Source organism: Hypanus sabinus, chromosome 12 (assembly GCF_030144855.1).
Source record: "Hypanus sabinus isolate sHypSab1 chromosome 12, sHypSab1.hap1, whole genome shotgun sequence".
In the NCBI taxonomy this organism is placed as follows: Eukaryota; Metazoa; Chordata; class Chondrichthyes; order Myliobatiformes; family Dasyatidae; genus Hypanus; species Hypanus sabinus.
The window spans coordinates 34,979,218-35,007,069 of NC_082717.1; the positions used below are offsets into that span (position 1 = coordinate 34,979,218).

The 27,852-nt window shown below is 42.8% G+C and overlaps 1 protein-coding gene across 3 annotated transcripts in view; it reads left to right on the plus strand.

Annotated features, from left to right (window-relative positions):
* The window catches only part of LOC132402765 (thyroid adenoma-associated protein homolog), a 440,832-nt gene that overhangs the window by 24,937 nt on the left and 388,043 nt on the right, over positions 1 to 27,852 (plus strand). For all 3 annotated transcript variants that reach the window (XM_059985752.1, XM_059985753.1, XM_059985754.1), the window contains 6 exons: positions 10,489 to 10,643; positions 13,111 to 13,266; positions 13,406 to 13,537; positions 15,260 to 15,383; positions 16,656 to 16,807; positions 17,973 to 18,213. In XM_059985752.1, the coding sequence (XP_059841735.1) occupies positions 10,489 to 10,643; positions 13,111 to 13,266; positions 13,406 to 13,537; positions 15,260 to 15,383; positions 16,656 to 16,807; positions 17,973 to 18,213 (960 nt within the window). The remainder of the gene's footprint in view (positions 1 to 10,488; positions 10,644 to 13,110; positions 13,267 to 13,405; positions 13,538 to 15,259; positions 15,384 to 16,655; positions 16,808 to 17,972; positions 18,214 to 27,852) is intronic.

Consider the following 27,852-nt stretch of genomic DNA (forward strand, 5'->3'; position numbering starts at 1 on the left):
GGGAAAAAAAACTCAGAAGCCCTTTCAATCGACTCCCACACTGTCGTTTTGCTCTTGTTCATCCTGCAGGTGTTGTAGGTTGTAACCATACATTTTCAGTGTTTCTTTCTCCACTAAGCTTGCTTCAGCAATTGCCACGAGCATCGGAAACTGTTTGGTCGCAGCACGCACTACAAGAGACTTGAGACAAGGAAGAAAACAGCACAGCACAAGTGCACAGCTCAACAATACAATGCTGACAGTTATTGCCATTTTAGTCAGCCATGCTCCCCATCCTCCGAGTCTACTTTCCAACCAGTCAAATAACTGATGTCCGAACCCTGCATTCTGTGCGCATACCTCGCACTGTGACAAGACAAAGTCCACTGAAGCCATTAAATAAGGTGACCAAAAACCATCCTTTATTTTCTTTATCACTTCCCACCTTGCACAATGGTCAATCCCATGCGCTTCTGAAATCAGAATCATCAGTAGAGGGGTGGGCGCTACCAACAAACCGTCTTCCATGGTCTGCAAGCCTTCCGGGTTCTGCTTGGCCCCCCTTCGTCTCCACATTGTTTGTTCTGCCAAAGTTGCCTTACCTTGTATTTCAATTAGGTCCTCTACCACAGGTTCTGGAGCTAGGCTTACCTGGGGGGCAATGACAGCTGATGTACATCCAGACACTTTTCTGGCTGCCTCGTCCGCAGCTTGATTTCCCTTTGTTATTACACCATTTCCCTTTTTATGTGCCTGGCATTTTACTATAGCCAATGCTTTCGGTTTCATTATGGCTTTTATTAAGTCTAGAATTTGCTGACAATGTTGTATGGGATCTCCACTGCTTTTTTTAAAACCTCTCTGTTTCCACACTGCCCCGAACAAATGGCATACTCCATGAGCATATGCCGAATCAGTATAGATGTCTACTTTCTCACATTCCATCATTTCACATGTAGCTGTCAGGGCTTTGATTTCCGCTAGTTGGGCGGAACACGGTTGGGGACAGGACTCCATCCTAATAATCTTATAACTCGACTGATCCTGCTGCACTACTGAGAACCCTGCATGATTTCCATCATAATCCCTATAACAAGAGCCATCTACGAACAGAACCTTTTTATCTGCATCCTCTAGTGGTTCTGACCGTAAATCTGCTCTCAATTTGGCAAATGCCATCGTCTTCCCTACACAATCATGGGGTTCTCCTTCATAGCCCAAAGGGACAAAATCGGCTATATTACTGGTAGTGCATCTCTGTATAGTTATGTCTGGAAATGTCAATAGCATCTGATACGCTGCTATCCTGGCTGGCGTCAGCACAAATTTCCCTCTTTCCAGCAATTCTGCTACTTTGTGGTGTGTGTACAGAGTCACAGGATAGCCCAGGGTTACAGATGATGCCTTTTCATATGCATAGTACAGCGCCGCCAATCCCTGATAACAGGGTGGATACCCCTGAGCCACCTCATCTAGTCTCGTACTGTAGTGTGCTATCAGCTGCTTTGCTTTTCCTGTGCCTGTCTCTTGTGTTAGAACCACTGTGACACAACCTTCCTGTTGGTTGGATACATACAAATGAAAAACCTTCTCGTAGTCAGTCAAAACTAATGCTGGTGCTGACTGCAATTCCTGCTTAATAGTATTGAAAGCTATCTCTGCCTCTCCATTCCCCTGTAAGCCGTTCTTCAAATTTGTATGTCCTGCTTCTTTCATTATCTTTCTCAAAGGTGCCACAATCTCAGCGTATTCTCCTATCCAGTTTGAGCTGTACCCTGCCATTCCCAAAAACGTCATCATCTGCCCTACAGTCTGGGGTTTGGGGCCCTTAGTTATTGCCTCAATCTGATCTGGTGCTATCGCCTTCACTCCCTTGGATATTACCCTGCCTAAGTATTCCACTTGCTGCTTGCAAAATTGCAGTTTCTTTTTGGATACTTTATGTCCTCCGTGCGCCAGCTTCTCTAACAGAGTTATAGTGTCCCGCTCACACTGCTCCTTACTGTGGGAGCAAATCAACAGGTCATCCACATACTGTAGCAATGTACTTTCCAATGGTATGCCCTCTAGGTCTGCCTTCAACACCTGATTAAAAACATGTGGTGAATGTTTAAACCCTTGCGGCATTCTGGTATAGGTATACTGAGCACCTCTGTAAGTAAATGCAAACAGATACTGACACTGGTCGGCTAGAGGAATGCTGAAGAAAGCCCAACACAAATCAATCACTGAAAAGTAACTTGCTTCTGGTGGAATATTAGTCTAAAGCGTGTGTGGGTTGGGGACTACTGCTGGCCAGTACTCTACCACATCATTTACCGCTCGCAAATCATGCACCAATCTCTACTTAGATTTATCTGCTTTTAAGACTGGCAGCAATGGGGTATTGCATGGACTGTTTGTTCTTTTAAGCACTCCTATTTCAAGCAACCCCTGCACTGTCGATGCTATTCCCTCTTCTGCTTCTGATCTTAGAGGGTATTGTAGTCTCCTGGGTGGAATTGCTCCCCTTTTCAGTCTTATTTCCACTGGAATAGCTGTTTTTATTTTCCCTATGTCCGTGTCATGCTGTGACCACAGAATAGATGGCAACTCATCTAACCTTATATCTTTCTGCTGGCCTCTTTCCTTTCCCAGCAATGGCATATGTGGTTGGAGAGTTATTTCAACCTCTCTCACTGTCCCTACCATATCTACACCTACTATTATTTTAATGCAATTGTTGTCTTCTGATATCCACACCTCTGGCGTGATTTTCCTCCACACTGTTATGGTTTCAACACTCAACAAAGGGTCCTAAGTCTTTAGACTGATATACCTTGTTTACCAACAACGTTACGTGGGGCGCAGCCTCCGGTATCCTGTACCATTTTTCTAAAAAGGTGTTCCACTTAACTTGTAAAGCTGCCCCTTGCTTTCCAATTATCACAGCCTCCCCTTCCAGGTGCTGTTGGGTACATGCCTCCAGATGCCATCTCTCCTCTAACTCCCCGTTCTGAGTCTCGTCAAAAATCACTGTACAATGTAGCTCAGATTTGGGCATTACAGTCCTGGGTAATATAGCCTGCACATCCTCTTTCCATTTTTCCCCAGGTTCCCTGAATCTGATCTGCGATGTCTCCTATCCAAAAGACATTAGCCTTCTTGTCTTCTCGCACTATCAATTGAGCCCCTGCTCTTTCCACACTCAGCCCATTTCTGGTGGATTCTAATTTTAATTCCAGTTTCAATAAGGCATCTCTGCCTAACAAATTAATCGGAGTTCCTTTAAATACTAGCACTGGCAAAACAATTCCTTTATTTCCCATTCTCAACTGCACTGGAGCCGTGCACTGTGTCAACTGTGTTTTCCCCGCGAACCCTACCGTCTTAATAAACTTTCCTGACATGGGAAGGTGAAAGGCATACTGGGGCTGTACACAAGTGTACGTGGCTCCAGTATCTATCACCATTGCTGTCAGTTGCCCTTCTAACATAACCTGAACAATGGGTTCCTCGTCTGCCTCCCTTGTTATCATTGGGTAATGTCCCTTCCCACTCGAGTTCTCGGGGCACCCCAATACCTCGCATAGGGGTTCACAGGTCTGCTTGGGCCTGTGGGGGCTGGTCCTTGGCTAAACTTTAGTTCCCTTCTTATCGGTTCCTGCTGGTGTGTGACAGGCCATGGTGTAAACGGACAATCTCCTCTCATGTGACCTGGCTGATTACATCCCCAGCACAATCTCTCTACCTCTCTTTCCCCATTTCCTCACTGGTCCCCTCTGCCCATAGCTCCTCTGTCCCCCTCCTTGGGACTTCCAGTCCTGTCTGGGCTGTTTGAATTTAGTCTGTTCCTGATAGGGCATTTATGGGAATGCTCCTCCAAAGACGTTGATTATTGGCATGGGGTTTTCTGGCCCTTGTCTTACAGTATGATTGGTTCCTCCAATTGCTTCATCCAGTTCGATGGCTGTACTCGGACCGGTGGTTGCTGGCAGCATCTTTTTGCTTTTCTCTTTTTCCTTCTTTTTGAGTTCTTCAAGCTGCATTTGTATTAACTTTCTTTGCACCTCTTCCTGCTGCTCAGCCAACCTTCATTTGTCTTTCCGGTATTTCTCAACCGCATGGACTACGTGGTCTCTAAATTCTTGTGGGGTCATTGACATCAGCCCAACCACTTCCTCCAGTTTGGATTTTACTTGTGGAGGCATTGCATCCAAAATGCTATGTCGGAACAGTGTGATGATAAATAAGCTATTTTCCACCGCTTGCTCAGTCTCCAGTCTCCACCTTTTCAACTGGTTTTCTACGTAGGCTGCTGGGTTTTCAGTGTCCCCAGTGGATCCCCCTTTAAGGCTTTGGGGTCCACTTTGGGTGGATAAAACATCCTGAGGGCCTGCCGTACCCTCTGCCTCACTCTGTCAAACCCGTCTCCATCAGTTCTCGGGTCGTTCGAGTTTACTATGCCAGCCATTTCCATTAGTTCGTTAAATTTGGAGGTTCCCATCAACCTTATCAATAGTGCCTTCAAATCTCCCATAGCCAATAATCGTCCAGCTGTTTCTTCTTCAAAGGCTCTAATCCATTTCCCTGCACCTTCATGTAGATTGGGCAGAGTGTTTTTCAGCCCTTCACGGTCCTGGGATCCCCAAGGATGTACTGCACTTGTCCTGATCCTTTAACTAACAACGGCATCATTCTTCCTCCTTCTTCCCACCTGCCCTGGCTCTCCTCCTCGCCTGACTCCCCATCTGTCTCAGGGTATGTCTTTACTGCCTCCCACACAAATTTCTCCGGGGTCCTCTTCTTCCCTCGGTCTCCTTGTGGAGTCCTTATTTTCTGACTTGATTCAATACTTGGTTGGCCCCCGGAGTATTTTTCGCATCTCCTCTGGCAATCCCCTCTCAGTAACTTATCTAGATCTCTCTCTACTTCCGCAAGTTGCTCCCCTACCGCCTCATCTGCTCTTCTAGGCTTCTGCCTCCTACCTCTTCCCCACAAATTCTCACATCCTTTCTCTCTCCACTTAACTTTTGCTCCTCCAATGAGTCACCTTCTCTTTCTTCCTGTCCGTGTCTGTACACCTGTGGCAGGGACTCCTCATGATCCTTACTCATGCTTGATTCCCTTCTCTCTTGTGTTTCTCCAAGACTCTCATCTCCTATCTTTTTTCCACTTCCTCTTGAATGCCTCATCTCTTCCTGCCCTGATGAGCCCCTTTCTTTTCTAGTCTGTTTATTTCTACGGTATAACCGATACTCCTCATACTCCTTTTCCTCTCTCAAGTATTTCATCCGTTCAATCTCTTCTTTCATTTCTCTCTTTGCCTGTTCCACCTTTATCCTTTCTGCCTGTATCTCCTTCCATATCGCCGCTTTTTCCTTCTCGTATTGTCTTTTTTCCTCCTCATTATCCCAAACTTGTACTTCTCCCTGCATGTTTACTGTTCCCGTCAGCAGGGGGCACTGCTTAGGGGTTCCTTCCTCATTATAGGGAGGGGGCTTTACTGTTTCTTTCACATCCGGGTACGGAGCTGAAGCCAGCTTCTCACTGTACCTTCCTCTCTCTCTAACAGGCTGTTTCTCCAACACCTTAGTGTCTTCCTCGCTTGTAATCAATATTCTACCTGTCCTCCTCAGCCTTTCTCCCTCCGTTCTGAAGAGTTTTAGCACTTCCATTTCTCGTTCTCTTTTTTGCCCTCTTTTCTTAGATTTATCTTCTGGTTTGTAATTTTTAATTAGTGCCTCCATTTCTTCGCACGAGCTTGCATCAAACGTTCCTTCTCTTGGCCATTTTGTGACCGGGTTTTTGGTTCTCTTTTCCCATTTTTCTGAAGTTTTGGTGATCTCATTTTTATTTACCGGGATTTTTTTTGCTCAGAATCTCTACTGCTGTTCCTTTACCTGTCATGTTGTTCTCTCTTTTTAAGGTATTTCAGAGATTCACAGTTTGTTTACTGGATAATATTATTTACTCTAATTCTATGCCTGGTTTATCATCTATCTATCAGTGCTTTAAACTGTATATTGGACTGTCCTTGTTTCCTATTCTGTATTCAGAGCAATATCCACAGAACTTTCTCTTTGCACCTCGTCTATTCAGACCCTTATCTCTTAAGGCGGTATCCACGAGGATTTTCTCTATTTTCCCTTTCCCTGCCCATTCAGACCTTCGTTTTATACGAAGTGGTATCCACAGGGACTTACCAACACCACGTGGAATTTTTCTTCACTTAACTTCTTATTAGCTTATTTGTACTTACCCTCACTGTAGTGTTCTTGATCAATCCTCTGAGCCTCCTGTTAACCCCCAATTGTGCCAGATTCTTTGGACCAGCAAGACCCTTCGGCAGTGGTTCCACACTTCTGAGACTCCAAGACCTCCCCAAAACCAACAGAATTCTTAGTCCAAATTGTCGCCAAAAGCACTTACCTTTTGTTTGGGTGCACCCTTAATTCTGTTAGCCTTGTGGGGGTCCCTGGAGGACTGGGAAGCATCCCCAATCTGCCGTTTCCTTTCCGCGGGTCTCTTTCCGGTCCTGCTGCGGTCACCAATTTTGTCGTGGTTTCTCGTGCCCCACAAATGACCAGGAGACACAGAAGATTCTTCAAGAAGTATTAAACTTTAATTTGCAAATCAAAGCTGAGACAGTCATTGAGCTAGTTGCTGATTGCCCACCGATCCTTGTACATAGCATTTTTATAGCAATCTCCTGGTTTAATTGTATTAGCATATCCAATGGGTCTACAGTTGTGTATCACAAGTACATCAGCCACTATTGTTTCTATCCATTGACTTAATCATGTTCTAATCTACATCTTTTAGCTACATCCAATTAACACCCCATTATCTTCTACATTCTTAAGATTTCATTCTCCTACTAAATTGGATACATGCATAGCAAATAGCAAGCTCAAAGCTGACTACATAGTTTTGGTTACACAGCAAACAATGCAACTTTTATACTCCAATAGTAGCCTCTAACCTGATGGCATAAGTATCGCTTTCTCCTTCTGGCTAAAAAGAAAACACCTCCCCCCCACCCATTCCCAATTCTGACCTTTCACCCCTTCTCGCCTGCCTATATTTTTCCCCTGGGTCATTTCCTCCTCACCTTTCTCCTATGGTTTGCTCTCCTTATCAGATTCCTTCTTCTTGAGCCCTTGACCATTCCCACCCACTTGGCTTCACTTATCACTTTCCATAGAACCACAGAACATTACAGCACAGAAACAGGCCTTTTGGCCCTTCTTGGCTGTGCAGAACCATTTTCCTGCCTAGACCCACTGACCTGCACCCGGCCCATATCCCTCCATACACCTCTCGTCCATGTACCTGTCCAAGTTTTTCTTAAGTGTTAAAAGCGAGCCCGCATTTACCACTTCATCTGGCAGCTCATTCGACACTCCAGCTAGCCTCCTCCCAGCTTTTTATTCTGGCATCTTCCGCCTTCCTCCTCAGTCCTGAAGAAGGATCTCTGACCAAAATTGCAACTGTTGATTAATTTTATATATTTATATTTTATTTTTAGAGAATATGAGATGTAAGGAAAGGTTGGACAAACTTGGGTTGTTTTCTCTGGCGCACCAGAAGCAGGAAGGTTATAAAATTATGAGCAGCTTAGGTAGGATATAGGGTCAGGGTCTTTCTCCCTTCCTGTTGGTCTGAGTTGAGTCCAGCTGACTGTAGTGACCCTACCCAAACCTGCTTTTTGGTCTCAGCCCACAGTTTTTACTTAGTGCCTTTGATCTGCTCTGCATGATCAAACAATCATTGCTTGTTCAGACTTGTTTTGTGACAGGAGTACATTGCAATACATAGTGATAAAAACAATAAATTACAAAAAGGAGTATCTATAAAAAATAAATGAAATCAGTAGTTCAACAAGGGAGGGTAAAATACTGAGGAAGTGTTCATGGACTCATTGTCCATTCAGGAATTCAATGGCAGAGGGGAAGAAGCTCTTCCGGAAATGTTGAATTTGTGCCTTTAGGCTCCTGTACCTCCACCCTGATGGTAGCAGTGAGAAGAGGGTATGTCCTGGGTGATGGGGGTCCTTGGTGATGCATGCTGCCTTCTTGAGGCATTGTTTTTTAAAGGTGTCCTGGATGCTGGGGAGGCTAGTGCCAATGATGGAGCTGGCTGAGTTTACAACGTTCTGTAGCTTTTCCCGATTCTGGGCGGAAGCCGGGGGGAACAGTGATGCAATCAGTTAGAATGCTTTCCATGATATATCTTTAGAAATTTGTGAGGGTCTTTGGTGACATACCAAATCTAATGAAATGTAACCGCTGTCATACCTTTGTAATTGCATCAGTATTTTGGCCTTGGCACAGATCTTTCCACTTCTGTTCCCTCGATGAGGAATGGTGTGTGTAGTGTTCTCGCTCGGGTGTAACGGAACGCTGAACTAAACACCGAGATAAACCGTAGTCACTGAAAACAGGGTCGCAGTAAGATTAACCATTTACTGTTCGCTCTTCCTCATTAACGTATGGTGAAAACTGTTGATAAAACAATACAAGATTTGTACAGCATTTGTTTCCTTCTTGATATTACATTTACATCGTAAATACTTGCAAGAGTAAAACTACAACAACTACATTACATTAAAGTGCAGCATACAGCCAGAATCTACCTACGCCATTGACTGCTTTAAATACACTTCAACACAAACGATCCGCAACTCTTGAACTAACGAAAACATAAACCTTATCGAACGTTGTTACTTTTAACAGGATCGGCGTTAACATTTTAATTCAACATATCGATTATCTCATGACTTACGGCGTTGCCTCACTACGTTTCTAGTGAGTAGAGAGACAACCTTTCTTGCACTGGACTCGCACGTGTGTGCCCCCCACCTTCCCGTTTCTCTAAACCGGTATTTTCCCCCAGGACGCGGCGAAACCGGATGCGATGTCATCGCATGCCGCGATATATCACAGACAACAAATTTACTTTAAGCAATCCTAAGTTTAACTAGAATGCTAACAAACAACTTACTAAAGCGAAAATATTATAAACTAAATAACTGCCATAAAGGCAACACAGTGTGTATCCCCTTGACCTACCCTTCCTGAAGTTCGCAATCAATTTATTGGTCTTGTTGACGTTGCGTGGAAGATTGTTGATGTAATACCATACCATTAGCTGATCTATCTCACTCCTGCATGCCTCCTATTCACCATCTAAAATTCTGCCATCAATGATTGTGTCATCAGCAAATTTATGGATGGCCTTTGAGCAATGCATAGTCACACATTTGTGGGTGTGGAGACAGAGTAGAGAAGTGGGCTAAACACGAACCCTAGAGGTGCGTCAGTGTAGATTGTCAGCAAGGAGGAGGTATTTTTTCCAATCCACACAGACTATGAAGTCAAGGATCCATTTTCGGAGGGAGGTATCGAGGCCCAGGTTTTGGAGCTTTTTGGTTAGAACTGACATAAGTATTACTATTCCACTTCATCGTTGAAGTTTTGATTTCTGTCGTTGAAGCTGATTCGTAAACCAAGTTCTTTGATTTACTTAAGTCCAGAATACAGACAGACAATAGGTGCATGTGCCTGTGTGTTATGCTTGGATATCCCTATTATTATGTTTGCGATTGCTAATCCATTTGATGAAGAGCCTGCTAACTAAAATATCCTCAGAGCCACACATATAACAAGAGTGATAACCAATAAAAATAATTATTCGTACTATTGTAAGTGTGATAATTGTCATGTTTATTGCAGAAGTGGCACAGCATGTAGTGCAGTTGCCTGGTAAATCCAGTGCCTTGGGTTTGTGATCCTGAGCTCTAGTATTGTTTGTGTGGTGTTTTGTGTGTTCCCACTGTGACTACATGCACATCCTCTGTTTTAGTTTCATCCTGTATAATAAAGATGGGCAGATTAGTAGGTTCATTGGTCATTGGAAGTTGCTTGTTGTGTTGAGTAGTAGGAGAATCAGTGGGGAGTTAATAGAGAAGTGAGATAAAAGAGATCTTAAGAAAGTAAGTGGGTGACTGTGACTAATGGAATAGCTCTGAGAGCCAGCAGGGACTTTATGAGCCAAATTATTTCCTACGCTTTATAGAATGGTAGAATTAAGACATGGCCACCTTCAGGCTGAAGATACCCATTCCAGTATTAGCACACTTGACTAGATATTCATCCCAATTGGTTTCCATATTTTGTGAGAACATTTTTCACATTCTTTGTTAATATTATGCATATAACTTCAATGTACATGTTCTGCAAAAAGGGAATTGCATACTTTTAATACATTAATAATAAATGAAATGTTAGCATTTTTACACAAGTTTTTTAGTTTGTAATGTCCAATATTTTTCCTGCAAATTTTCTAATAGTTTTGATGTCAATTGAATTATAAATTGAATATTTTGATACCCCTTGAATATGTATTAAGCATGGACTCCACATGGAAATAAGAATAACAGAGTAAAAGGAAGTTTTAAGCAGATTGGTAATTACAAAGTAATTTGACTTTTCCTGCCACTAAAATTCCTTGGTTTGTTTCTGCCAGGTGCATTCAGCTGCAGCGGTGCTCTCGGAGCACTGATGACTTGCTTAAGGACAGCTAGAGCTCAGGGGCTCTGGAGCACTGCTGAAAAATCCACGTGGGACCAACTGATACCCATTAGCCTGATGAAACAGGCTTTGGTTCACAAGCACGAACAGGTATCGACAATTAGCGAACCTTTTTTTTCAGTCAACTTCCACTGCACTGGGAAATTTTGGGGGCTTTCAATGAGTTCCTGGAAAAAGTTATTTCTTTCAGCGGAGAATAGGAACGGTTTGGGAAAACACCGTTGAAGGAGCTGCACACTGTTATTGACAAAATCTGGTTTCCCTTTGATACCTCCAAAAAATGCTGTGCATGCACACTTTTGACTCCATTAACCCCACGTGGATGACATTTCCCTCAACAATCCACAGGAACCTTCCTAGGGAAGAGGTTCACTTATTTCATGCTTTTCCCTATTTATTATCAGTCTCTTCAGTGTCTATCTCTGTAATGGCGCACTGTACTTCTTACTTGAAATATTAATTCTGTCAACCTGATGTCATCTAAAGCTTGCATCTTGCCATTCATTCTTCAGTCCTGTGCTCATTATTTGCAATGATTCATGTTACAAAAGGACACAGATTTAAAATCCTCTTTCTTATTTTCAAATCCATGGTTTTGCTACTCTAACCTTCTTCAATCCTTTTCTCCTCTGAATAGTCTTTCAGTTTTAGCTACTTGTCCTTCCTTGGCTGTAACTGCACTATCACAGGTTCTTGGGAAGCTGAGAGATCTGAAGATGAATAAATCACCTGGACCAGATGAGCTCACTCCCAGGGTTCTGATGAGATTAGTCCATGATTAAGAAAAAGGGTTTTGTGTACTTGAAGGCCCACAATAAAATAGGCCAAAAACAGCACGGTTTCATTTGGAAGAAATCTTGCCTGACAAATCTGTTGGAACATTTTGCAGAAACAGCAGGCAAGATAGGCAAAGGAGAATCAGTGGATGTTGTTTACCTGGAAGTTCAGTATGCCGATAACAAGTTGCCACACGCGAGGCTGCTTAACAAGATCAGAGCCGTTATATGAAGGAAAGCCACTGGAATGGATAAATTTTCTGAAATCTAGGAGGCAAAGAGTGAGAATAAAGGAAGCCTTTTCTGATTGGCTGCTGGTGACTTGTGGTGTTCTGCAGGGGCTGGTATTGTGACTGCTACTTTTCATGTTCTGTGCTAATGATCTGGAGGATGGAATCAGTGGATTTGTGGATGATATGACGATAGAAGGAGGGGAAGGTAGTGTTGAGGAAGCAGGGGGTCTGCAAAAGACTTGGACAGATTAGGAGGATGGACAAAAGAAGTGGTATAATATGCCCACGTCTTATGAGCCCTTACTAATCCATAAGTTATTGGATCGTGGGAGGAAATCAGAGCACCTGGAAGAAACCCATGCAGTCATGGGGAGAATGTACAACCTCCATATAGACAATGCTGGGAGCTGAACCCTGAGCACTGGGCCTGTAAAGCATTACATTGGCTGCTATGTTACCGTGCTGCCGTGTGTTTTCTGCTTCACTCATTGAAAACTCCCTCAGAGGCTTCTTTATGAAATATTTGGTGAAAATTCTTTTTTCATTCCTCCCACCTTGCCCCAGCCAAACTGCAAGGTTATGTATGCCCTGTCTTTAAAAAGCATTGGATCATACTGGGATAATAGCTTTTATAGACTTCACTATTCCTCTTTCTCTTCTACCTTTCGACTAAAGTTTACTAGTTTATATTTTACCACATTGAAAGTGGGCACTCCAGATCCCTGCCTTAATCCTTGATTTCCTTGAACCCACAATTCTTTTAATGCTTGCAATAACACGGTCACAGTTTTAGGCACTCTCATCGATTGAACATCCACGCCTCTCAAGAAAATTTTAAAGATTTGTAACCTTCTCATGGCACCTTTCCCATATTCGCTCAGGCAGCAATGCCAAACCCACATTCACCCTAGGTTAGATTTAGATTCCCTCTGCTGAATTGGAATTGCAGTAATCACCCATCTAAGTTTTAAACGTTTTCGACATGAGAATCAGATTTAATATCGCCGGCATATGTCATGAAATACATAATTATTGCAACAGTGCAATGCAATACATAATAATAGAGGGAAAAAAAATATGAATTGCTCAACGACCCAGCCATTGGCTCTGCCAGCCTGCAGAGCCTGGCCCTCCCCTCCCCACTCAATCCAGTGAGCGGTCAGAATAGCCCCACTAATTGATCTACCTTTGGGTAGATCAGCATGTCTATATAGTGTATCCAAATGTAGTCGCACCAACCTTTCAATTAATTACAGAAAAACTTCTATTTTCACCATCCTTCAAAGCAAGCAAGCATCCGATATCCTTCCCTGATTGTCTGCTGAATCTTTGTGTTAACTTTCTTTGATTTGAGTACTAGGAACACTCTACATATATTATTATTTTTAAATACTCTTTTTCCATATTTCCTACCAATGAAATTGCTTCAGATTTTGCCACCTAGTAATTCAGCAGAGATCTTCTCACTCACCCCCTCTTAACCAATCTAAGGAACTAAGGAACGTTTAAAATAACAAAGTTATAAAAACTAACCCATTCTTACTGCAGGTCCGTCTTGATGCCTTGGGTTTGATTTGTGAGACAAACCGTACTACAGAAGCGGTATCTCAGCAAGAGATGGAATTAGTAAAATTTTTCCTTTCATATAACATGAACAGTCAGTCTGCTGCAATGAGGCAGAAAATTGTGTGGGTCATGAAAAAGGTAAGCCAGTTTTGATTCTGCTGTTGTATCAGCCTTCCAACAACATTATCATGATAAAAGGCACTGTTATCAATATCATTAAAGATGTTCTTGATACTTCAACTTACTTTTCCTCCCATTTAATAATTTTTTGATGCAGCTATTCTACAGGATACGGGATAATTCCCAAATGCTTTATAAACAAACCCAGGCTATTAATAGGCAGAAGAGCACTGGATGTGAAGAAAAAACAAATACTCAAGATCCAGAAGCTCAGCTTCAACAGTACAAGGTACAGACCAACAATATGTTTGCAAAAGAAAATTGATTGAAATTGAATCTATAATTGATGTACATGATGCAACCGACTGTTAAAAATAAAACAATATTCCGGTTTTTCAATTACATTACTGTATTTCACTGAACTATTTTCAAAGGTGTATTTTGCAAGAATTACTCACCCATACTTTGGTCTAATCTTAAGCGTTTTTTATCTTTGAAATTTTATTTCTTGTCAAAAAAGTGATTGAGGACTTGGTGTGTGACAATGTACAGAGAGGGATTATGATAAAGTGCAGCATTATATCAAATCAAATTTTTAAATGTAACATCTGCTTGCTTTATGGTAGTCTGTCCCAAAATAAACATGAAAACTGGGTCATTGGCAGGAATCTACAAACTAAACAGTGACTCACTCCCTGTGTCACGAAGAGACTGAATAACTGAAGTAGAGTCATCTCTTTTTCTGGATGGCTTTTCAGGATTCTTCTAATTGTATAACAGGCAGAAATGATACAATTGGGAAAAGACCAAATCCTTCCACATTTATAAGGATTTCCATTTGCTTTAATTTAATTCTTATTTAGCAGAAATAGAACCAAATAATAATTCACCAAAACTCCAATTGTAAGACCCATGAAGCAGGATTCAGTTCCTATCCAGTTGCAAATTAAGCATGTTGTCGAGGTTGCCTTCACAAACCCTGCAATACTGTCCTTGCCCTTTTCTAAGATTTGGTAGAAGACCCTCATGCCTTGTCATGAGTATTGTCACTTGTTTATTTCATTTCCCGTGATTAGATCAGCATGTTGCCGAGATCCTTTGTGCTATCCTTATCGGGCACCTCTGTTTTTTAGCTGTGATACATTAACTTCTGAGATGTACTCTATTTTAAAAAATGGTCTGCTAATACTGATTCCCGTTTTAAGAGTACAGTAAAACACTGCTAATATCCTATCCCATCATTTGGAAGTCCTGATGGTTTGTTATCCAGCTCACCACATGATATTTGTAATTTCCACTCAGTTCCCACACGCTTTCTGCTTAACTGACTCCCAGGCTTCTGTACTCCCTGGCCATTTCTCTGGGGACCCAGTTCCCACACTCTCTTCCTACACAATGGGCCCTGAGTCCCTGCTCCCTGCTCCCACTTCCCTGACTGCCAACTAGGTCCTGGTTCCTATAATCCTTTTACCCTCACGTGGACCCGTTGGCCATGTTTTCTTCAAACATACCAGTTTTTGTTGCCTGCGCTCTTTTGAAACTGCTGTTTCACTGACACATTATCGTGTGACATCTTTTTTAAGAAGAAGTGGATTAAATGTGTACATTGCCAAAGTCTCAGTTGTGCTGGACTAAGAAAATTTTACATAAACTGCCTTGCACAGAGCCTTGAGGTCAGTAAATTATCCTTTGATAGATGCTCTATACTAAGTACTGCAATGGGGACAATCCAGAAAATGATGGAGATGTGCACAGTAATTCAGTCAGTTACTGACAAAGTTGTATATTTTTGTTGGTCCCTTTAACCTGCACCATTCTTCGTGCCTTTATCATGTCATTTTTTGGAATCCTTTTTTTCACTGCAAATTCCCAAATAACATTGTCCAGCTGCCATAAGCAGCACAAGGTTGACTGAGATCCTCGGCAGTTTGGATATATTAACATTATTACAAATTCATAGCTGAAATGTGGGACTAGTTCAGTTTTCATACATGGTCTTTTTATGTTTCAGGATTTTTTGATCTGGGTGTGTGACAGACTATTCCAAGCTCTATTTCCTGGTGCTTCATTCCCAAGCAAATTTATTGTCTTGAGTCTCTTAGGAATAATTGCAGAACTTTCTGAAAATCTGGAAGGTAAGTTTGCAATAAGGCAGCCCTCTCTGTGCCCTGGTCACACGTTACTAAGTGGCTATTACTGGGTATCCTTGGTAACTCAGCTATGTTGTGTGAAACTCAACATCCTGGGCTTCAGCCACTACTTACCACAATAATTTACTTCTTTAGATTCTTAAATTACTAGTACTTTTGTTTCTGTCTCTTCCAGATCAATTGTCCTAGTCTGACCTTCATTTCTTTAGTGCAGAAATTGAGTATATCTGTCCCATGACGGGTTAGAAATTGATCCTCAGATTCAGCTGGCAATTTCACTGGTGTCAGGCCGTGCTCGTCTTTTCGGTACCTCACACCAATGTAAGATCATCCTTGAAAGCATTTCAATCATGGTTTCTTTTCTCTTCTACCAATTCTCCCACCACGTTTCTTCTGTCTTCCTACTCTTCCCACAATTCCCATTACATGAGGATCTCTCTTGTCTCATCTCTTTCTCGATATAAAGAATTAGTTCAAGCCCAGGAACTAAAGGCTTTCTTTATCTGCCTCGGTTTTTCTGATGCCTCCTCTTTTCTCTTCCTTTGCATTGTATTCCTGCTGCAGCCTGCTGTTTTTTATTTATCATCTATTCAGATGGCTTTTGCTTCACCAGTCCACATCCTCCAGGTCATTCTGCCTGCTTAGATCTCAGCCCATAATTTTTCCACTCTCCCATCTTTCTCTCCATGACAGCTGCCGCCTTTTATAGTGGTGTGTTCCCACTAAACTGGGAACCACCCTGTTTCTTTTGTCTTTTATGTTTGTACGTGTTACTAACAGTTCCTTCTTCCTGGTAGAGTCCTTCTTTATTTCCAAACATTTCTTAACAGACATTGAAAATAATATTCACCTTCAGACTTATGTCTTCACTACCACAACACCTTTTGCTGTCCAAAGACACTGATGTTTCCCCATTCATGTTTAATCTTAACATGATTTTGGTGACCTTGTTTTATTATTTTTGCAGCTTGTTTTACACACTCACTAATGTTTAATATCAGAAAGAATTCAGGGATCTGCAATTCAGTTTTCATCCTTTAAGTTGGGGGGGGGGGGGAACTTAGTTTCTCTAGAGCAGGGGCTCCCAGCTTGGGAGCTCTTGCTTAATGGTATTGGTTCATGGCTTAGAAAAGTTGGGAACCCATGCCGCAGAAGAACAAACTATTGCAGTAACATAAAGCTATATGTTACATAAAAACTTTGAAGATTAATTTTAATAGAATAACTTTGCATTTTTACAAACTTAATTTTTTACAGATCGAAGTTACAGCGTGTTTCAGATAACTGATGCCTTTCGGCCTGCCTATGCAGATGCTTTGTTAGGGTGTTTGAACAGCACCTTTGAGGAAGTTAAGATCTTGGCCTATAATCTGATTAGGAAACTTCCAGCTGCAATTTTAGGATTACAGGTAACAGATTTAAATTAGAGCTTTGAAGCATGTCTTTATATTTTTGGCCAGATATATATCTGACCAAGTCTGTGTAATGGTTTGCTTCTTCTAACTTATGAAGGAGCCTCGTAAACACAAGAGATTCTGCAAATGCTGGAAATCCAGAGCAACACACACAAACTGCTGGAAGAATTCAGCAGGTCAGCCAACATCTCAACATCTGTGAAGAGGAATAAGCAGTTGATGTTTTTGGCCGAGACCCTTCATCAGAAATGGAAAGGAAGGGGGAGAAGGCAGAATAAGAAGATGGGGGGAGGGGAGGGAGTACAAGCTGACAGGTGATAGGTGAAACCAAGTGAGGGGGGAAGTGGGGGAGTGAATATGAAATGAGAAGCTGGGAGGTGATTGCTGGATGAGGTAAAGGGCTGAAGAAGATGGAATCTGATAGGAGAGGAGAATGGACCATGGGAGAAAGGGAAAGGGCATTAGAGGCAGGTGAGGAGAAGAGAAGGGGTAAGAGAGGAGCCAGAATGGGGAATGGAAAAAAGAAGAAAGGGCAGGGGGGAAATTAGAGAAATTTATGTTCATGCCACTCCATTTCATGTTCATGAACTCCATTCATAATTCTGACTTGTAGGCAATACTTTGGTCATTAACGCAGAAACTTACTGATACGAAGTTTGAGTTATGACTTGCTATTTGCAAATTTCTGGTCAATTTAAGCACAATTGTTGCTCCTTAACAAAACCTGGCATTTTTAATTCAAGGGGCCTCCAGTTAATCACTGTAGTTTCTTTTTTGGGTTTTCCATTTGCTTTGCATTCAGATATATATTTGAACTTATATTACTATAACATTGCAAATCCTGGGGATGCGATTCTCCACCAAACTCTTTTTGACTCCTGATTTAGGTCATTGCTGATGTTAATCTGGGGAATTTCCAGGGACTCATGCTGATACACTTCTGGTCTCAATGATGGTTCTCTTAATCATCACTGCAAATATTAGAGTAGGATGTCATGTGCAAATATTAATGCCACAGATGTTACTTTCTGATTTTGTTTTGGATTATCCCATCAGAAGTAATAATACTCAATGTTATGTAGAGTGCTTGATTAGGCTTTTTCTTTCTGCTGGAGCGATTAATTAATTAAATGCTATTCTTATCTACTCCATCTCACAGGGAAGTGAGAAACTGCAAACACTTTTGAAGGCAGCTTTGGACCTTTCGATCAGTACAAAGCCGTATGATTGTGTTACAGCTTCCTACCTCCTGACCCTTCTGGTACAACAGAGAGGTTTACTGCCAGCTCTTCATGCTTGTTCTTTAAACCAAGAAGCAATTGAATGCCAGTCTGTTGGCCCCAGCAAAGATCCAGAAAAGCAACCAGATAAGGAAATTGTGGAAACCAATATTTTAGAAGGTTAGTGCTGATCTGCAATTCAATTAATTGTTTCTGGCAAAATCTGGCCGTACATGACCATAAAGTTCCACATTGTGGATAAGACAAATGTTGCTTTCTGATGAAGGGTTTCGGCCCGAAACGTCGTCACTACCTCCTCCCATAGATGCTGTCTGGCCTGCTGAGTTCTGCCAGCATTTTGTGTTTTTCAGACAAATGTTAATTGTTTTTGCTATCTTCTGAAGCATTTTGTTTTGCATCTACTTCTGAATACGTATTTAGAAAAATGGTTTCAGGTTCTATCACACTCCAGTGATAAGAGAATAAGAACTGAGAGCTCCATTTTGTCTGTTGATGGGTAATTGTATTGAATGCTGGGATCTACCTGTAGAGAAAACTTTATTACATTCATTGAACATAGAACATACGGTAAAACAGTACAACACAGGAACAGGCCCTTCAGCCCACAATCCTTCATCAAACCATTTAAATTAGTAATCAAATAGTCAACTATACTAATCTTTTCTGCCTACACAATGCCCTTCTTCAATTTTCCTCACATTCTTGAGCCTATCTAGACATCTCTTAAAAGTTTCTGATGCATCTACCTCTATCACCACATCAGGCAGCACAATCGACAATACTTTGTAAAAGACTGGCTCCTCACGTCTCCTTTGAAACTACTCACTCTCACCTTAAATGCATGCCCCTCTGGTACTAGATTTTTCAATCCTTGAAAACAGATGCTGCCTGTCTACTCTGTTAATGCTTCTCATTGTCTTATAAACCTCAAAAAGATATTTCTTCTGCCTCTGCCACTCCAGAGAAAACAACCTAAGATTGTTCAGCATTTTGTTACAGCACTTGCCTTCTAAACCAGGCAGCATTCTGGTAAACCTCTTCTGCACCCTCTCCAAAGCCTTGACATTCTTCCTATATTGGGGCAACCAGAACTGCATGCAATACTCCAGATGTTGCCTAACTAGAGTTTTTTGAAGCTGCAACATAACTTATTGGCTTTTGAACTCAGTGCCTTGACTGATAAAGGCAAGCATGCCATATGCTTTCTGAACCACCCTATCAACCTGTGTAGCCACTTACAGGGAGCTATGAACTTGGACTTCAAGATCCCTCTGCTCATCAACACTGTCTTTACATTTGACCTACCAAGGTGCAAAACTAAACATTTGGCAGTTTGAAACTCCATCTGCCATTTCTCTGCACATATCTGCAACTGATCTATATCCCACCGTATACTTTGTCAGTCATCTATGTTATCCATAATACCATTGGTCTTTGTATTGTCTGCAAATTTACTAACCCACACATCTATATTTTCATCCAAGTCATTGATATACATCACAAACTGCAGAGGCCCCACTACAGGTTCCTGCAGTACACCATTAATCACAGGCATCCAGCTAGAATAACTCTCTTCGACCATTACCTCTTGTTTTCTATGGACAAGCCAGTTCTGAATCCAAACGGCCAATTCACCATGGATCCCTTGCATTTTAATCTTTTGGATGAGCCTCCCATGAGGGACCTTGTAAAATCCAAGTAGACAACATCCACAGCTCTACCTTCATCAGTCACCCTTGTCATCTTGTCAAAAAATTCAATCGAGTTAGTAAGACACGCCTTGCCCCACACAAAGCCATGTTGGCTCTCCCTAGTTAGGCCATGGTTTTCCAAATGCTCATAAATCCTATTCCCAAGAATTCTCTCCATTAACTTACCTACCTACCACTGACATGAGACTCACTACTCTACATTTTCCAGGAATTCCACTGGTTCCTTTTTGAAAATGGAAGATTAGCTACACTCCCCTCTGGGACTTGTCTGTGGGAAGGGAGAATATGGAGATATTGGACAAGGCCCCAGCAATCACTTTCCTTGCCTCTCTCAATAACTTGGGTATATCCCATCAGGGCCTGGGGACTTATCCACCTTAAGGCTCTTTATGAGACCTATCACTACCTCCTCCTTTACTTCAAAATGCCCCAGCATATTAATACACTTGGCACTAATCTCCCCATTCTCCACGTCCTTTCCTTTAGTAAATATTGCTGTAAAGTAGTCATTAGGGATCTCACCCACCTCCTCTGCAACCAAGCAAATGTTCCCCCTTTATCAGCGTGGTCCTACCCTCTCCCTAGTTATCCTTGAAATGGTTTGGGATTCTCTGTATTTCAACTTGCCAGGGACTTTTCATGGCCCCTCCTGATTTATGGATCTTTTATATGTTTCACACTATCTATGTCCACAAAATAATCTTGTAACTGCCACTTTTAAGAGGATTCAGCATTTATACAGTGGCTAATTATCATTGTAGTTATTAGAGCTGTTGTAAGGTATGTTCATGTCTTTTGCATCTTATGACTTGGAATGTACATATAGCAAGAAAGTGATATGAAAAGATTTGCACTGAAGTCTAATCTTGGTGCTCTTGGATTCACTCTGCTGCATGGCAGCAGTGACACAGTAATATAGTGGTTAGCATAACGCTATTACAGAACCAACTGTAAGATCTGGCTTCAGTTTCCGCGGCTGTCTATACGAAGTTTGTACCTTCTCCCTGTAACTGCGTGGGTTTCTCTGGGTGCTCTGGTTTCCTCCTGTATTGTAGACATGTGGTTAGTGTTACTGAGGGGTGGGCATGCCACGTTGGCTCGGGAAGCGTGGCAACCCTTCACTGATTTGATTTGATGCAGACCATGCATTTCACTGTATGTTTTGAGGTACATGTGACAAATAACACTAATCTTTTATTCTTTTATGGAATGACTCCTTCATTTTTAACAGGATGAGGGTAACATTCCTAGGCCTGAGACAGGTGCAGTGATTGTCCAATGCTGGCCTGCCTTAACCTTTTGTAGACTTGGAACTAAATAATTTGCAGAGAAATCCAGTCTTCAGAGATGCTAAGGCATCAAATACAGGATGGTCAGACTTGTATTTCATTCCTTATTCCCCATCTGTAATGATGTTTTGATAGTTCACATTTTAGTGCGAAGAAGCCTATCCCTCCTTCAAGATGTTCTGTAAGGTGAAAGACAGGTACAAAACATTGCAAGTTGCTTGAGTTCTGCCAAACTAATCTTCCCCACCTGGTACCATGTGGCAGGTGTCAGCTCTGTTTGGACTGAGGAAGAGAAACTTAATGCAAAGGTCAGCAAATGGAACTAACAAGCTCATCACACAGTGACAGCGACATAGGCTTTGTCACGTTATTTTGCTTTCCAGTGCTGCTTAAATGCAACTATGTGCTGTTAGATTTGTTCAAAGTTCTCTGTGAATCTGTGGCTCAAAGCAGTTTAAGAAATGATGAAGAGTGAGGTAACGTTGGGCAACTGTGGTCATGTGTAGGAATGAAAATGGAGCAAGTTGACCTCCATGTCTTCCACCTGCTTCTCCTAGGAAACTGTGCCCATGGAAGTGGATAGAAAGTTGGTGGAGGTTGTTGATGGGAAAGTGACAGGAACTTAGTTTAAGGGTACTAGGGAGAAGAAAAATCTTCCAAAAACGGGTGACACCTGAGGGAAGTGACAGAAAAGGAGCATCCAACAGCCTATAACCAACAGGATAGGCACCTCTTCAAACTGCTGTCATGGCAACTTACATGGATCTTTGGAGAGAAGCAAGTCCCTGCAGACAGCTGAATCCTCATTCACAAAATTTAGAATTGCCATTTTTGAATTTGAAGTGTTTAAATCAGCAGTTCAATGGACACAAATCTTGACTGCTTGTGTTCGCCCTCACACCTGGCTAAATTATTGTCTCTTCCTGCACTTAGAAGAAGTTTTGCAGTTATTAAATATTTTTGCATCATACTGGAAATGATCACCTCCCCTGTTGACAGCATTACTGTCTTGATGAAGGTTTCAAAAGGGAATACCTCTTATCACACAAGTCTGTGCATATTTTCCAAAAGTAGATCCTGGCTGCATTTTCAACTTTGTCCTTTACTTTTGTTCTGGTCAGATAAGAACAAAGTTACGCTGTATGCTCTGTCCTAGCCTAGATGTCCAGCAGACACAGGGAATCTTGTGAATTGAAGTCACATAAGTTTTAACTCTCCCAACGGAATTTATATTCATCTTTTCTAGTATGGTTCAAATTAGCAGCTTGTATGGTCATTGGATGAATGCTGCCTAGTTTTGCTAACTCTCCATTCCTTTTCTATGCTTGGGTGTCGGTGGAAAATTTAATTCAAGCCAAGTCAGTCCCATGATTGCTATAGTCTCTGAAACAGCTTAGAACAATCTTGCAACCATTCAACCCCGTGCCCATCCAGTATTGCTAGCAGATCCAGTGCAAAGATTACTCTCTAGTTAATAATCTGGTGGTGGCCAATTCCTCCTCTTGTGGATGGGCATTGTCCTGCAGGGGGATCATCTGGTTTTGTTGGGACTCAGCCTTGTTGGGGTCTGCATTCCTTTCTCATTCAGGGTGGCTCAGTTCTCTGCTGGTTTAGTCACTGACGATGTATTGGGTTATATGGTGTCAGCAGAGCAGGAGAAGCCTTGAGTGACAGAGTGAAAGTAAGTTTTTGGATTAAGCATCAAAAATAAGGCAAAGGGGCAAATCTGCCATTCACTCAGTTACTAAGAATGATGGAAGTACTCAGTAGATAAGCAGCATCTCATCAAAATAATAGTGAATCGGTGGAATGCTCTTCCACAGACTGCGATGGAGGCCAAGTCCCTGCGTATATTTCAGGTGGAGGTTAATTGTTTCCTGATCGGTCAGGGCATCAAATGATATGGCGAGAAGGCAGGTGTATGGGGTTGAGTGGGATCCAGGATCAGCCATGATGGAATGGCAGAGCAGACTCAATGGGCTGAATGGCCTAATTCTGCTCCTTTGTCTTTCTGGTCAAAGAAAGCTCACAATCTCCTCTACATTCTGAGGAGGCTGAAGAAAGCTGGACAATGCACATCTATACTCATGTCATTCTACAGACGTGCAGTAGAGAGCATCCTAACAAGCTGAATGTGTGGAAACTGCACTGCGACACACAGGAAGGCTCTACAACGGGTGGTCAAAACTACCCAAAGCATCACTAGCACCATCCTACCCACCATCAAGGATGTACGTGCAAACAGAGAGGTTCAGGAAAAGGGCCAGTAACATCATGAAGGATCCCACCCATCTTGCTCATGGGCTGTTTGTCCCACTCCCATCAAGGAGAAGGTAATGTAGCATCCACAGCAGGATCACCAGACTCAAAAGCAGTTACTTTCTCTCAGCGGTAAGGTTGATCAACAGCTCCACCCAGTAACCCCAAACCACCACTACTTTATCATTTCCTGTTAGTTATATATAGACACAAGTGCCTAGCGCAGGGGTGGGCAAACTTTTTGACTTGAGGGCCACAAAGGGTTCTAAAATTTGACAGGGTGGCCGGACCAGGAGCAGATGGACGGAGTGTTTTGGTAATACACCTCATGAGAAAATAAAATATCATGGGATATGTAGAAAACGTGCTTTAATTTCAATTGAAAATGAACAAATGCATTACAACAAAATATCTGTCTTTGAAGTCCCATGGTATTTAGCTATTTATTGAAATGACTTTTAAAACACTGAAAATTAAATGAATAAAATACAGCTTTTTAATAGTAACAGTTATTATTTTAAAGCACTGAAAATTCTGTTATCCTTCAAGATATTATCATCATCACTCTCCTCCTGACTGTCTTTATTTCAAAAACGGTAGGAGATGCAGGTCTACTTGTCCTGCTCCTTCTTATCCAATTGTCCCCTGTGCCAAAACTCAACAACGACCAGCACAAAGACAGAACAGTGAGAGCGCGCCAGTATGCGGAGCCCGTTATTTGATCTGGAGCGCATTTTTTATTTTGAGAACGTACGTGCACCTGCGCACTACTCATGTCCATCACTTAACAGAAATGACATGTAACATGTAAGGCTTATTGAAAAAAATATTTTCAAATGCATTTTTTACATAACACAACGAAGAAACTTATTTTTAATTTCAGTGGGAACAGTGTTGTTGGTCTCCCTTTTTAGCCAGCGCATCAAAGTCTGGATTTAGTTTTGTTGTGGCGATTCTCAGGATGGATCTGAGGTATTGGTCAGTTAACTTGGATCTGTGGCTGGCTTTGTTGATGTTCATGACGCTGAACGCCTGTTCACACAAATAGGTCGAGCCGAACAAAGAGTAAAGCGCAAATGTGGAGTAACACGCTGCACCTCAACAAAGGTCAATGTGTAGCGGTGTGCTACATGGAGCGCTAAAATTACAGCACGGAGTTGGTAACTGCAGTCGAAGAAAAAAACTTTATTCGAAATCCCCAACCTCACTTTTAGGCCTCCCTCAACCTGCCCCCCCTGCGCAGAGGCTCCAAAGCTCTGTGCTCGCAAATCCCCACAGGCTATCTCCCTTAGCCGGAATGCTGGCTAATTGTGAGCCGGTTCGGATGTGCCAGGAAATGGGTCGCCACAAATGTATATAGAGTGCGTCATCTATTGGGAAGACGCCAGAATTGCGGGGAAAAAACGTTAACAAGGTTTATTAATATAATTTCATCAAGTTCTGCGGGCCGGATTAAAAAGCTTAACGGGCCGCATATGGCCCGCGGGCCGTAGTTTGCCCATGCCTGGCCTAACGTCAGGTTATAGGCATACAGTCAATCAATGTATACAGTTGGCCCTCCTTATCTGCAGATTCCACATGCGCGGATTCAACTAACTGCGGATCGGGAAAACCCAGAAGTTCTCTCTGGGTTGTTTGAGCATGTACAGACTATTTTTTCTTGTCATTATTCTGTAAACAATACAGTATAACAATTATTTACATAGCATTTACGTTGTATTAGGTATTATAAGTAATCTAGAAATGACTTAAAAGTACAGGCAATCCCCGGGCTATGAATGAGTTCCATTCCTGAATCCGTCTTTAAGTTGGAACAGGTACATCCGGTATTATTTAGCGTCAGTTAGTCAAACTTTTTTCTTAGTATATAGTATATATTTTACCTTTCTATGCATATAAAACACTTAAGAAGCACTTCAATAATTAAACCACTGTGTTGCTTGGTAATAATTGTAGCTTTCATCGGGGCAGGGCCTTTCACACGCTCCATTAAAATTGTTCCGGTTGTTGACTGAATGTAGCCTAACGCTTTTCCAATGACCAATGGCGTTTCACCTCATTCCGATCGTTTTATTATTTCCACTTTATTTTCAACTGTGATCATGATTATTTTCGTGAACAGTAACACTATGGATTCCGAGCTGCGCCAGGTCCTAATGTCCACTGCACTGAGACAGGATAAATAAGGGACTTGAGCATCCGCGTTTTTTGGTATCCGCGGGGGGGGGGGTCTCGGAACCAGTCCCTCGTGGATAAGGAAGGCCGACTGTATAAGCTATCATGTGTTTATAGTTATTGTGTTTTAATTATTATTATTGTGGTCTTTATCTTATTCTGATTTTTGTGATGCATTGGAGCCAGAGTATCAATTATTTTGTTCCGTTTTATGCTTGTGTGCTGGAAATGGCATTAAACAATCTTGAATCTGTGGAGAGAGAAATGGTTAATTTTTCAGATTGATGACCTTTCATTAGCACCAAGAATTTTTAAAAAATCAAACCTATTTTGAAAGTTGCAGAGGGGAAGGTAAAGAGAAGAAAAGGAAGAGCCTGAATGAAGCAAGTGGTGGTGAGTCAGGCACAAGATGGCACCGGCAATCATCAGCAACTTCCTGCGGGTTGCAGAAAATGGTTCCAAAATTCCTCTTATGTAAACTTCCTTTCAATTTCTTTTGTAGGAATCTGCAGCATGTACCTTTCCTTCAAACAAAGGACTTTTAAATCACCTCCACAGTTTTCAGATCTCATGATCAGCAGGACCAATATCTTGAGATGCCTATAAGGCTTATCACCGTGGCCAAAAGCATGGCAGGAGAGGGGGAGTCGAAGCCAGGCTGAAACGCGGAGTGATGAGGCCTCCTCTCCCCAGCACGAAGTTGGTAAATGTACAGCTGCTGGAGAATAAAATTGAGGATCTGGGGGCAAGACTACTGTACCAGAGGCAGGTCAGGTTCATGTCGGTAGTATGCTTTATATAAACTTGGTTATCTGCGGATGTGCCAGATGTAGCAGTCAAACCAGAAGGACTCATGATTTACAGACTGGACCAAACCGCAGGCTCGGAAAGGCAAAGGGAGGAGGTGTGTGCTGTTTGGTTAATTCTTGTTGGTGCTCCAACGTGGTTGATCTGTTGAATTTGTGCTCCCCCCAATTTGGAACACCTAATGGTCAAATGCTGACCATTCTATTTACCGTGGGAGTTCTGTGTAATCCTGACTGCAGTGTATATATCGCCAGCCGCCGACTATGAACAAGCACTCGCGAGGCTGTGTGATGCTGTCTTCAAACAAGAAACAGCCCATCCTGTTCATTGCAAGTTAGTCTTGGAGACTTAAACCAGGCTTGTTTGAAGAAAATCTTGCCTGCTTAGCACTAGCATATAACCTGTAGCACCAGAGGTCCCACCATACTGTTACACTAAGATAAGGAATGCCTACCATTCCTTGCCCAGACCGCGTTTTGGTAAATTGGATCACTTGGCTGTCCTTCTCCCTGCATACAGGCAGACCCTGAAAACCAAAGCTCTAGGTCTACTAAGAGGTGGTCACAGGAGACGGGGAACGATTACGGGATTGCTTTGAGTTAGTGGACTGGACCGTGTTCAAACACTCAACTAGAGATCAGAATGAATACACTGTAGCGGTGTGCTACACGCAGCGCTAAAATTACGACAACGAGTCGGTAACTGCAGTCGAAGGAAAAAACTTTATTCGAAATCTTCAGCCTCACTTTTAAGCCTCCCTCAACCTGCCCCCCATGGCGCAGAGGCTCCAAAGCTCTGTGCTCGCAAACCCCCATAGGCTATCTAATTGTGAGTCGGTTCGGATGTGCCAGGAAATGGGTCGCCACATAACCCCCCCCCCCCAGAACCGGCAATACACCCCCCAATGTCCACAGTCTAGGCCAGAACCTGCTTGGGAGGTCGGCCTCTGCGCCGAGGTGCCGGAAACTCGGCCGGTTGCGCCAGGTCCACATGGGCCGGTTTGAGGCGGTCCACCGTGAAAACCTCCTCTTTCCCCCCCAACGTCCAGCACGAACGTGGACCCGTTGTTCCGGAGCACCATAAACGGCCCCTCGTATGGCTGCTGTAGCGGTGGCCGATGCCCGCCCCTTCGTACAAACACAAACTTACAGTTCTGTAGGTCTTTGGGTACGCAGGTCGGGTGCCGCCCGTGCTGTGAAGTGGGTATGGGGGCCAGGTTACAGAGCTTCTCGCATAGTCTGCTGTGGGATCTTCCTCCTGCCCCCTTGGGGCTGGTAGGAACTCGCCGGGGACGACCAGGGGCGCGCCGTATACCAACTCGGCCGACGAGGCGTGCAGGTCGTCCTTGGGCGCTGTGCGGATGCCGAGTAGGACCCAGGGAAGCTTGTCCGCCCAGTTGGCTCCTCGCAGGCGGGCCATGAGGGCCGACTTCAGGTGACGGTGGAAACGTTCCACTAGCTCGTTTGACTGTGGGTGGTAGGCAGTGGTGTGGTGCAGCTGAGTCCCCAAAAGGCTGGCCATAGCTGACCACAGGCTGGAGGTGAACTGGGCGCCTC